A 12,411-nucleotide genomic window follows, 5' to 3' on the forward strand; every position below is an offset into this window, starting at 1 on the left:
CACCCATAATTTGATTATAACTCAGCCGTAACGTATGCATAACTCAGTCGTAACGTATCTGAATGGTATAAGTCAGCCGTAGTGTTCATATAAGTCATCCGTCAAGTGTAATTTTTTTCGCGACGTTTCGTATTTTGGACGGGAACAAAATATTTTGGACGGGAACAAACTCATTCCTTCAACTCTGAACACAATATTAAAACTTTAATATTTTCTTAAATTTGAACCTCAAACCCTAAACTATAGAATTATAAAGTTATACAAATTATAAAGTTAATCATTTGAAAACAATATTAAAACTTTAATCTTTTCTTAAATTTTAACTTCAAACCCTAAAACTATAAAGTTATAAAAACTATAAACTCAGCCGTAACATATGCATAACTCAGCCGTAACGTAAGGATAATTCAGCCATAACGTATGTATTGGAGACTTAATGTATGAACTAAAGTTATCATATTTAGATGACGCACCATCTGAATCATCAAACATATAAACTCAGCTTTCAAATTCATCATCTTCTTCGTCTTCTCTCATTTTCTTTTTTTTTTTTTGTTCAACTCTCTTATTTTCTTACAATTTACGGGACTTAGCTTATTCATCTCTTTCTTTGAGTCTTTTTTCTTCTGCAAGACGACGAATCCAATGAGAGAGGGAGCAGCAGGATATAGGACCGCCATACATGAAACTGGAGGAGAGGAAGCATCTTCTTTAACCGATCATCATCGAAAACGACGACGACTGTAGTAGATCTGTCTCAGATTTTCAGTTTTAAAAAATCTATGTTTTCAGACCCAATTGCGGAAACAATAATTACCAGAACCATAAGATCTTAGAGAAAGATAAATAATAAGTTGAAGAAGATAGATAAAGAAGATGAAGAATGAAGAATAACATAGACCCTTATTTTATTGTTGTAACATTAGTGATGACATGACAAATCCGAATTGATGACATGACGGATGACATAGAAAATCGGTTAGTCAGCCGCCAAACGAATATATAACTCAGCCTAAATAAATCATCCATCATGTACAATGTAAGTCACCCGAAACGTGGATACTATTTCAGTAATTAATCTTTCGCTAATAAATCAGCCGTAATTAGGATGAAAAATCTTAAGTCAGCCATATTGTCAAATAAATCAGCCGTCAAACAAATGATATTCTAGTAATTAATCTTTCGCTAATAAATCAGCCGTAATTAGGATGAAAAATCTTAAGTCAGCCATATTGTCAAATAAATCAGCCGTCAAACAAATGATATTCTAGTAATTAATCTTTCGCTAATAAGTCAGCCGTAAATAAGCTGAGTTTACTATTAATCCATCCAATGACGGCTGATTAAATATAACTCAGTCGTAACAACATCTCATAAGTCAGCCGTAAATTCAATAACTCAGCCAGTCGATGTTCATTAACTCAGCCGTGGAAACATAACTCAGCCGTGACTTAACTACAACTCAGCCAAATTTTACCGAAATCAAACCGCCGATGTATAAGTCATCTGTAACTTGTGTACGTAAGTCAGCCGTTATCCCATAAATCAGCCAGATTTCTGTAAATCAGTCGTAACTAACGGCTGTTCTATGTTCTTAAGTCAGCCGTTTTCTCTTAAGTTAGCCGCGTTGTTTACTTCAGCCGCAACGTAGCAATAACTCAGCTGTAACGACGTATATAGCTCTTTACGACCGACTTAATGAAAATACATAACTGAATTTCTACGTGGCGCCGGGTTTTTGATTACGTGGCATTAAAAAGTAATGACATTCTTGTAAATATTTTTTTTCTCATAACGTAAAAAAATGCACGCTTGGTATTTAAAAAACGTCAGTAAAAAAAAATGTATGGTTCTAGTCAATTGTCTTAAAATATTGTATATTTAAGTAAACTTTCCTAATCAATTTGTAGATAATTAATTATTTTATAAGCTTATACGGAGTATTTTACAAGAAAAAAAACATTTCAAACCTTTGTGCTTGATCTATTTATAGTTAATGTAAGTTCAAAAATGACAACAGTCTCTAGTTTACAATGGCTCAGTTTTGAGGAGTTCCTCTGACTCACTTTTTGACGAAAAGACCATAGAGTAGCAATAGGAATCGCTGCTATCCGACAACTTTCTCTGTGGAGGAAGAGAGCCAGAGCGCCATACCCTTAAAACCTAATCTTATAATTAATTTTGTAATTTAGAACAACAGTAAGCTGACTGACTACAATAATTGCTAATGTTTATGTCCGGTCAATTACATTTTCGTTTTCCATCGATTTTCTTCTTGTTTGTTTTTTTTTTTTTTTTTTTTTTTTTGAAAAGGAATTTGTTTGTTGAGAGTAAGGTAAAACAAAATATTATATTGTTTTGGCTAAAAACAGATAATACCACTTAGAAAATTTCCAAAGCATGATATATGAAGACACGCGATCTAACTTACATAATGTTTTTATATGTATAATTAGGTGGTTAGATAATCCATTTCGGTTAAAATCAGCGAGTTAGGGATGGTGGTTAAAGTTTTCAATTTTCTTTAGACGTGGGATAAAATGATATGTTATCTTTTGTAGGGCCTGCGTTAGAAAACATAACATTATTAGAGCAACTGCAGCGGACAAAATTCTCATAAGGTATTTAACAAATTATAATAATAATATAAATAAAGAAAATAATTATATGTTAAATAAAAGATTTGCAACCATTGACAAATTAACATCTGTCTCCACCGTTTCTTCCCAATCTACGAACAGCTCTTCTTAAAGAAGCGTCTTCCTTCTTTTTCTCCTTTATTATGTTTCTCTTTCGTACTTTTGTAATTTTTTCTATATTTAAATGATAAGAGACTGCTCGAGAATCTTGGTGCTATTACGTTTAGAACAAAACAAAACTGGAGATGCGACAAAAGAAAAGACAATTTGGAGTACGTATTGAGATTGGCATGCAGTGTTATTTAATAATTACACAAACCAAATACTATCCCACATTTCCATATATCATTAAGAACGAAAGTTGGATTCAACACCTCATTGGTGAACTCTCTGATTCACCTCACCAAGATACCAATCAAACTGTCACATAGGATTAATAAAAAAATATATTAAAATTAAAAAAAAAAAATAGCTAAATAAAAAAAAAGGAAGAAGTCGCCGTTAAAGAAGTAATAGAACATGATCTCCTTGTTAAAAAAAAAGAACAAAGAACGTGGTCTCCATCTGCTAGTTCTTCTTCATTGCCCACAGATATATGATTTTGTTTGTCAAGTTTGAATCTCCAATTCATTCGACCAAAAAAAAAGAATCTCCAATTCTATGCTTTCAAATCCAATATCGATTTCTCTTTCTCGTAACTAAATCAAGTCATGTTGCCTTCTAAAACATTGTTTATGAAAAGAGCTACTTCTGATTAAATCAAGTCATGTTGCAGTTTTAGGGATTTTTTTATCAAATATTTTCTAAACTTCAGATGCAGAGAGAAACAAAGGAAAGGGGCTTCAAGATGTGAATATGAAGTTGACGGCAATGAACAAGCTCTTGATGGAAGAGAATGATATAGGTTGCAGAAGCAAGTGTCACACCTGGTTCATGAAAAGAGCTACTTCTGTCAACACACTCCCAACGTAAGAATCCTTATCTTGAAGATTAGTAGTTAGTTTTACTTTTTTTTTAAATAGTGCCATATTGATTTTGTTTTACCTTTTGGTTCCTGGCTTCACTTCCAGCTAAAGACATAAGCTGTGAATCAGTGGTGACTAGTGAACTAGAGCCTACAAGGGTATATGTAGATAGAATCATTCCTATACAATGCTCTACTACTACTACTACCTTACATATGTAGTCACACTGATATCTGCTTCTTCTTTTTTTTTTTCCAGGTCGCAGAGATTGTCAAGGATCGGCTTTCGTGGTTCCGCGAATGCCGAGCTGTTGATGTTATGAATTTGTTGTATTCTTACAAGGCATTAGAGAAGTGAAATCAATGCAATGCATACAGCTACAGATGTGTGGTTTTGAATCTGCGGTTGTTTAGGCGGCTAATGTTCTTTGATATCTGTAGGGGTTTGCATTCACTGACTAAGCAATGTCCTACTTTGAAGTTGTTCCAAAGAATTTGCAAGTTGAGGAATATGTAGTGTTATATTCTTACGAGGCTTTAGGGAAGTGAAATCACATACATCGACATATGTGAGCTTTTGAATGTGCTGATAGGTTTTAATACCCTAGAAAACATAGAAAGAATTGGACTTTTAATGGAGATTCTACATAATTGATGTTCTTAATGTGAAAGAGGATAAAAAAGCGTAACTCAACCTACCTTAGATTCTAAAAAATTGATGTTCTTCTCTGTAGGTGACGAAGGAGAAGAAGCCGACGGCATTAACCATTAACGTAAGTAGACGTTTTCCTTTTTTTTTAGCAATTTTCTTTTTTAAAAAATTTTAATACCTTTTCTTATCAATCCTAGGTGGCAGTTTGAGTGGACTCAAAAAATGAGTTGAATTAAAGAGTTCACCATAAGTGTGAATCCAAGTTTTGTTCTATCATTAACCGTCCGCTTATCAACCATTTAATCTCATCTTCTTTTTGTTTTCTTTATATATTCAGCTGTGAATGAACTTATTTCATGTTTTCTTGTTCATAAATCAATTATTAATGAATCATTATTCTCTCCGTTCATAAATATAAAATGTTCTAGATAAAACATGTTTATTAAGATATTATTTTTTACCTAAAAAGTATTATTAAAACTATAAATTAAAACTATTCAATCAATTACAAAATAAAATTATTAAATTCGATCAGTTACATATATTTTGATAAAATTAAAATTACCTAGAAATATGAAAACATTTTATATATTGAAACATAAATTTTCTTCTAAGTATTTTACATTCAGGAACGGAACGAGTATTCATTAATAACATAGGTACATGATACAAGAGACAACTCTCATTTATCACATTTATTATTTGTGGATCTCTTTGCTGGGAAAATTGAACCATTTAATATCTATAATAAATTTTACTGCAAAGATTTAAATGAGTAGGTATACTAAATACTTAGCAATGATTTGGTTGCTTTTAAATTTAGGAAAGCCTAGAAAATTTAAAACATGTCTTGGCTGAATTTTAGTTTTAGTGCTCTTCCTAAAATTAATAGTTTAAAAGTTTTCGCTTGCAATAAACACATGTATATTCAATGAATACTCCCTAAACAAGTTAAGGATTCGAACACATATATTCAATGAATGCAATAACAAAATGAATGTATCTTCTATCTCTATAATGAATGATTTTTTTCAGGTTTTCTTTCAAAGAAGAGCCAACCAACACCATTACCCAACCGTTTTCTCTAATAATATTCTAGGGTTGTTTTTCTTAATGCGGAAACCATAATATTTGTACAATTCCTGCTATCTTTCCTCTTGCAAAAATAACAAACTTCTTTAACATATCACTTCATCCGTATTTTAAATATTGATGTTTTAAAATTACACACATATTAATAAAAATTAAATATTTATTTTTATTTATCACAACATTCTCTGATTCAATGTCCTAAATTACACACATATTAATAAAAATTAAATATATATTTTTATGTATTAATTTTTAGTTTTGTTTAATTTATTTTTTGCTTCCTAATAAAATTATACTATTCATATTTTAGACTTATGTTTTATTTTTCATAAAAAATGCATGAACCTTATCTAAAACCTCAATTTTTCAAATACAAAACAAAAATTAATACATCAATATTTTGTATACTGAGAAAGTATTTCATAAATAACCTGATTTATAAATATAGAAGTATTTATAAAACGTTAATATCTAGTTTAATCAGACGAAATTGATCGTTTCTTGCCAGGTCCGACCCTGAATTGCCGTGAAATATAATAGACCGCAAGCCAAAAAAAATATCATTGGTTTTACTAGATAACATTAAATAAAACTTTCATAAAAAATGGCTGATAATTTATATATTTTAAAATTGGCTGGAAGCATATGCTTGTATGACTTGTAGTTAGGGCCGCTACTGTTTCTTGCGTATCAAACTAACAATAATTAATCTTGGAAAATACAGTACATATAATGAATGTTATTTTAGTGTAAATGTTAAGATTACAAATGATGGATGTTCCCATAGACTATTAGATCGTTATTTGTAACATTCTATTCTATTTAGGTAGTTAGCAAATGAAAATAAAAACATTCTCTTTTATGATCAGTAACAAATCTTAAAACAGATAAACAAGCAATAATTATAATCTACGTTGAAAACTAGACATATATATTAATATTAATAATTATTTGCAAACGAATTAAAAGATAATTCAATGATACTAGAAAACAATAGTAATTTTTAGCATTCACAGTCAGATTCACGATAAGTCGATAACTCAGCTGTTTCCCCGGTCAACGCTTTTCAGACAGACTCTCTTCTTTATTATTCTCATCCTTCAACACACTCTTCAAGTCTCATCTCACTCTCTCTCTCTGCTATCTTTTTCTCTCTCATCGCCGTCGTTGAGACCGGCCGTTTAAAGATGCATCTTCTCTTCCTCTTCCTCCTTTTCCCCTCCGTCTTCTCTCTAAACCAAGAAGGCCTCATCCTCCAGCAAGTCAAGCTCTCTCTCGACGACCCAGACTCCTCTCTCTCCACGTGGAACTCCCACGACGCTTCGCCTTGTCGGTGGCACGGCGTCTCTTGCGACAATAAAAACTCCTCCTCCTCCTCCGTCACTTCCGTCGACCTCTCCAACGCCAACCTCGCCGGCCCTTTCCCTTCCGTCATCTGCCGTCTCTCCAACCTATCGCATCTCTCCTTCTCCAACAACTCCATCAGCTCAGAGCTCCCCCTCGACATCGGAGCTTGCAAGAGCCTCGAAACTCTCGACCTCTCCCAGTGTCTCTTCACCGGAGAGATCCCCCACACCCTCGCCGACCTCCCCTCCTTAACCTCCCTTGATTTGTCCGGAAACAACTTCTCCGGCGACATTCCGGCGAGTTTCGGCAAATTCGAGAACCTCGAGGTTCTTTCTCTCATCAGCAACCTCTTAGACGGAACGATCCCGCCGTTTCTCGGTAACGTCACCTCCCTGAAGATGCTGAACCTATCCTACAACCCGTTTTCCCCGGGTCGGATCCCGCCGGAGCTCGGAAACTTAACGAACCTCCAAGTCTTGTGGCTCACGGAGTGTCATCTAATCGGGGAGATCCCTGACTCGCTGGGTCGACTCAGTAAACTCGTTAATCTAGACCTTGCCCTCAACAACCTCGTGGGCCCCATCCCTCGCTCCCTCGGCGGGTTAGCCAGCGTTGTCCAGATTGAGCTTTATAACAACTCGTTAACCGGAGCTATCCCGGTTGAGCTCGGGAATTTAAAATCCTTGCGACTTCTCGACGCGTCGATGAACCGGTTAACCGGGACTATACCGGACGAGCTCTGCCGCGTACCGTTGGAGAGTTTGATTCTCTACGAGAACGATTTCGAAGGCGTTCCGGAGAGCATAGCGTTATCTCCCAACTTGTACGACCTAAGAATATTCGGAAACCGCCTCACCGGGGCATTACCACGAGACCTCGGCGTTAACTCGCCGCTGAATCGGATAGACGTGTCGGAAAATGAGTTCTCCGGCGAGTTACCGGCGAGTCTGTGCACGAAAGGGGAGCTAGAGGAGCTGCTGGTGATAAACAACTCCTTCTCCGGGGTTTTACCGGAGAGTCTCGGGGATTGTAAGAGCTTGACGCGTGTCCGGTTAGCGTATAACCGGTTTTCCGGTCAAGTTCCCGCCGGTTTCTGGGGGCTGCCGCATGTTTCCTTGCTTGAGCTCATCAACAACTCGTTCTCCGGCGAGATTTCGAACACTATCGGAGGCGCGTCGAATCTCTCGATGTTGGTTCTGACCAACAACGAGTTCGCCGGTTCTTTGCCGGAGGAGATCGGGTCTTTGGACAAGCTTAATCAGTTGTCGGCGAGCGGCAACAAGCTTAGTGGCTCGTTGCCTGATAGCTTGATGAATCTCGTGGAGTTAGGGACTCTTGATCTTCACGGGAACCGGTTTACTGGGGAGTTATCTCCTAAGATCAAGTCATGGAAGAAGCTAAACGAGTGGAACTTAGCCGACAACGAATTTTCCGGCAGGATCCCGGACGAGATCGGTAGCTTGTCTGTCTTGAACTATCTTGATCTCTCTGGTAATCTTTTCTCCGGCGAGATCCCGGTTTCGTTGCAGGGTTTGAAGCTAAACCAGCTGAATCTGTCGAATAACCGGTTAACCGGTGAGATACCGCCGTCTTTAGCGAAAGAGATGTATAAGAACAGCTTCCTCGGGAACCCGGGACTGTGTGGTGATATCAAGGGACTGTGTGGCTCCGAGGATGAAGCTAAGAACAAAGGCTATGCATGGCTTCTCAGATCTATTTTCGTACTTGCGGTGATGGTGTTTGTTGCTGGACTTGCTTGGTTCTACTTCAAGTACATGACTTTCAAGAAAGCGAGAGCCGTGGAGAGATCTAAGTGGACTTTAATGTCGTTCCACAAACTCGGATTCAGCGAGCACGAGATTCTCGAAAGCTTAAATGAAGAGAACGTGGTTGGAGCTGGAGCTTCCGGTAAAGTCTACAAGGTTGTGCTCACCAACGGAGAAACCGTCGCGGTTAAACGTATATGGACAGGCTCCGTCAAAGAAACAGAAGACACGGATCCCGAGAAAGGCGATCGACCTGGAGTTCAAGACGAGGCCTTTGAGGCTGAGGTCGAGACGTTAGGTAAGATTAGGCACAAGAACATTGTGAAGCTGTGGTGTTGCTGCACCACGAGAGATTGCAAGCTCTTGGTTTACGAGTACATGCCTAACGGTAGCTTGGGAGATTTGCTGCATAGCAGCAAAGGAGGAACTCTGGGGTGGGAAACGAGGTTTAAGATCATCTTAGATGCGGCCGAGGGGCTTTCTTATCTTCACCATGATTGTGTTCCAGCGATTGTGCATAGAGATGTTAAGTCCAACAATATTTTGATCGATGGAGATTACGGTGCGAGGGTTGCTGATTTTGGAGTGGCTAAAGTCGTTGACTTGACCGGGAAGGCTCCTAAGTCTATGTCAGTGATTGCTGGCTCGTGCGGTTATATTGCACCAGGTTAGTCTTAATGGTTCAACTTTAATGTTCGGTTGGTTAATAATTAGTATTACTACATGTTTAATGGAGACTACTTGCAGAATACGCATATACGCTTCGTGTGAACGAGAAGAGTGACATCTACAGTTTCGGGGTAGTGATTCTTGAGATAGTGACTAGGAAACGTCCGGTTGATCCGGAGTTGGGAGAGAAGGATTTGGTGAAATGGGTTTGTTCGACATTGGACCAGAAAGGTGTAGAGCATGTGATAGACCCTAAACTCGACTCTTGTTACAAAGAAGAGATAAGCAAGATCCTCAACGTTGGTCTTCTCTGCACGAGTCCTTTGCCTATAAACCGACCTTCGATGAGACGTGTGGTTAAGATGTTGCAAGAAATCGGCGGTGGAGATGAGGAGAGCCTGAACAAGACAAGATCCGGCAAGTTAACTCCTTACTACTATGAAGAAACTTCAGACCAGGGAAGTGTAGCTTGAGAGACAAAAAGAGAGAAAGTGTTGTTGCCTAAAAGCTCTCAAATTTTGGTGTTCGAAGCTGTGAATTTAGGGCATTGAGTCAGAGAATGTGGAATTTTTATAGTATTATAAAAATAAGTTACTAAATCAGGAAATGGTGATTCAGTCTCTACTGTAAAATGCTGCCATCTTCTGGCGTTAACATGCATTTAAATAGTTGCCATATTTGGGTAAACAGATTCTATGTTCTGGTAAGGAACATGTCTCTATCTCTAAAGCGTGCGCTCTTCTTTTTAGTGAACTGTTGGACGCTCGTGTATGTAACTGTAGATTCACATGGCTCTTAAATTCTATAACTTTTAGAATTTGCTTTTAAAAGTTTCAGGTTGTGCTGTTTGCTTTGCTTTACTTTACGTGCATACGCATCAGATGTAATAAGATTCAGCACATGAGATGACTACACATATCACCTTTCCTGCGTAAAGTTTTCTTCTTCGGTACTTGTTGAAATCTTATCTGTTTTTCCTTAACTAATCTTCAAAATACAAAAACTTATAAGTTACATATTAAACAAATACAAATGACGTATAAGAAACTATCTTTCTTTGAAAACAAATATTATTCGTAGCAAACCCCTTGACCAAAAGATAAAACAAATACTTTAGCATTGGAGAATGGAGTATAGTTAAGTCTCTGATTTTTGTTGAAGGGTTTTCTTAGAATGTAGATTAAGTAATCAATTATCAAAATGTGTTCGTTAAGGATTTTTTAACTTGGAATTAGTAATGCTGACATTACAGAAAGCTAAAGGATAACTTCTACTGCTGAGTACAAAACAAAGCAAAACAAAAAAACATTGACATCTCACGGTTATATGTGCAGTGTGATTAATCTAAGTGGATAATTTACTTACACAAAGGTGATTTTAAGGAACATAGATAGATAAAAAAAAGAATCTGAAGATGAGCTGTTGTTAGTTGAGGGGATTAGAAGTGGGCTCAAAAAGCATTGAAGCTCACTTACATTGGTAGAGAGTATCATTCATTGAGGGACATTGACACCTCACCTTGCCTTGTCTCTTTCACTTACGTCCCTTTCTAAATCATTTCTCATTTTTGTTTTCTTTCTTTCTTTCTCTTTTTTTTTTTTTGCAATTCAGTTTTGTTATTTGTCAACATGTTGCATGATGAAGTTCAGTATAGATTCTACAAAATGTTTTCATCACTCTTCCATTTTATCCTTGTGAATTATTATTGTCATATACGGATGCAACTACGCAACTTCTTAAAAACCAAATCCAAGCAACTCATCTCATTCTAATAATTATTATCTTGGTTAATAAATGGTTGGTACGAAACACATTATTTATAGAAAAATGGAAGCATAGTAGGGACACGAGCTCAAAAGATAAGGCCAGGATTGCGAAATGATCACAGACATGAGCTATTGAGTATGGGTGACCCACAGGCACACGGTACACACTTGCACCTTGGACCTAGGTATCAAAATGAGTTAGCTCGCTCAACTCAGCTCAGCTTATAGCGAGCTCGGCTCTTTCATGAGCTAGCTCAGCTCAGCTCATTTATTATATGAGTTTCAATATGTAAATTCGAACTCAGATCATCTAGATCATGAGTTAAATGAGTTAACTCTTGATCTACATAAAAATAATAATTATAAATTAAATTAAATAGTGATAAAAATAACTTCTATAATATTGTTTAAAATTGAAATATTAAAAAAAATTCAAAACATAAATATTAAATACTAAATAAAAACCAACACATGACAAAAATAAAATAAAAAAACACTTAATATAAATTAAATTAAAGCAAAATTAATGATCCAAAACTATTAATCATAACTTACCGAGAGTTCTGAAACGATAAGCAAAAGCGTGAGAGAGGTATGTCAAATTTGGGATCAATGAAGTTTGTGAGAGAGATGATATGGTTAATGTGGGTTTATATAGAAGATTTTGATAATTCCTAAACAATATAGTTTCTTTTTTCTTTCTTCGAAAAAGTTATAGATAACTTTTAAAAGTTTAATTTCCATATTACTTATATGTATCTTTTACGTTTTAATTTAGAAGATAAATATGATTAATATAGAAATTATCTTTTAAGAATATTTGCTTTGACATTTTAATTTTAGAAGATAAATATGATAAATATAGAAATTATCTTTTTTTTACATAAAAAATAGAAGTTATCCAAATATAATATATAATATATATATATATATATATATATAATATAATATATAATTGTAAGTATAAAAAAGAATGAGCTCATGAGCCAGCTCATGTTTATTAAAGATCGTTCATATAACTCGTGATCTAATTTAAGCTCGATCATTACACTCATTTATTAAATGAGCTTAAAATATAGAGATCATGCTCATGAATAAACGAGTCGAACTGAACCAGTTCATGAGCTATAGCTCATTTTGACACCCTTGCTTCGACCACGTGGCTTTCAAAGTGGGCCTGTCGAAGCCACATGGTTAAGTTCTCCACATTTTGACAAATCTTACACATCGACTAGTACTGTACTTCGTCGAATGCATATATTACCAAAAAGGCGAAAACTCACCAATGACTTGTGGGCTTTGTTGTCATGAGTCATGTTGAGCTTTTTGTGTGTGCTACAACCCCTGTTCTGGAACGCGGTAGGCACTAGTCGGACGGTCGGATTGGGCCTAGCGCCTAAAGAAAAAATCGGGGATTAATCAGAAATTATGCGGGGCGGAATTTTTAGATGGTTTACTATGTTATAAAACATGTTAATCTTTAATTGTGTATAACATTAATACATTTTCATGTTTA

The 12,411-nt window shown here is 35.9% G+C and overlaps 1 protein-coding gene and 1 long non-coding RNA gene across 2 annotated transcripts; both read left to right on the top strand.

Annotated features, from left to right (window-relative positions):
* Nucleotides 1–3,169: 3,169 nt before the first annotated feature.
* On the top strand, nucleotides 3,170–4,433 carry LOC106333346. Its single transcript, XR_001268345.1, has 4 exons — nucleotides 3,170–3,607; nucleotides 3,710–3,762; nucleotides 3,863–4,172; nucleotides 4,338–4,433. It is a non-coding gene; the product is annotated as an uncharacterized LOC106333346 (long non-coding RNA).
* A 1,975-nt stretch (nucleotides 4,434–6,408) lies between these two features.
* Nucleotides 6,409–9,965, top strand: LOC106334863 (receptor-like protein kinase HSL1). Its single transcript, XM_013773245.1, has 2 exons — nucleotides 6,409–9,127; nucleotides 9,208–9,965. The coding sequence occupies exons 1-2, from the start codon at nucleotides 6,535–6,537 to the stop codon at nucleotides 9,600–9,602; spliced, it is 2,988 nt and encodes a 995-aa protein (XP_013628699.1). The 5' UTR covers nucleotides 6,409–6,534; the 3' UTR covers nucleotides 9,603–9,965.
* The last annotated feature ends 2,446 nt before the right edge of the window (nucleotides 9,966–12,411 follow it).

This window comes from Brassica oleracea, chromosome C3 (genome assembly GCF_000695525.1).
Source record: "Brassica oleracea var. oleracea cultivar TO1000 chromosome C3, BOL, whole genome shotgun sequence".
In the NCBI taxonomy this organism is placed as follows: Eukaryota; Viridiplantae; Streptophyta; class Magnoliopsida; order Brassicales; family Brassicaceae; genus Brassica; species Brassica oleracea.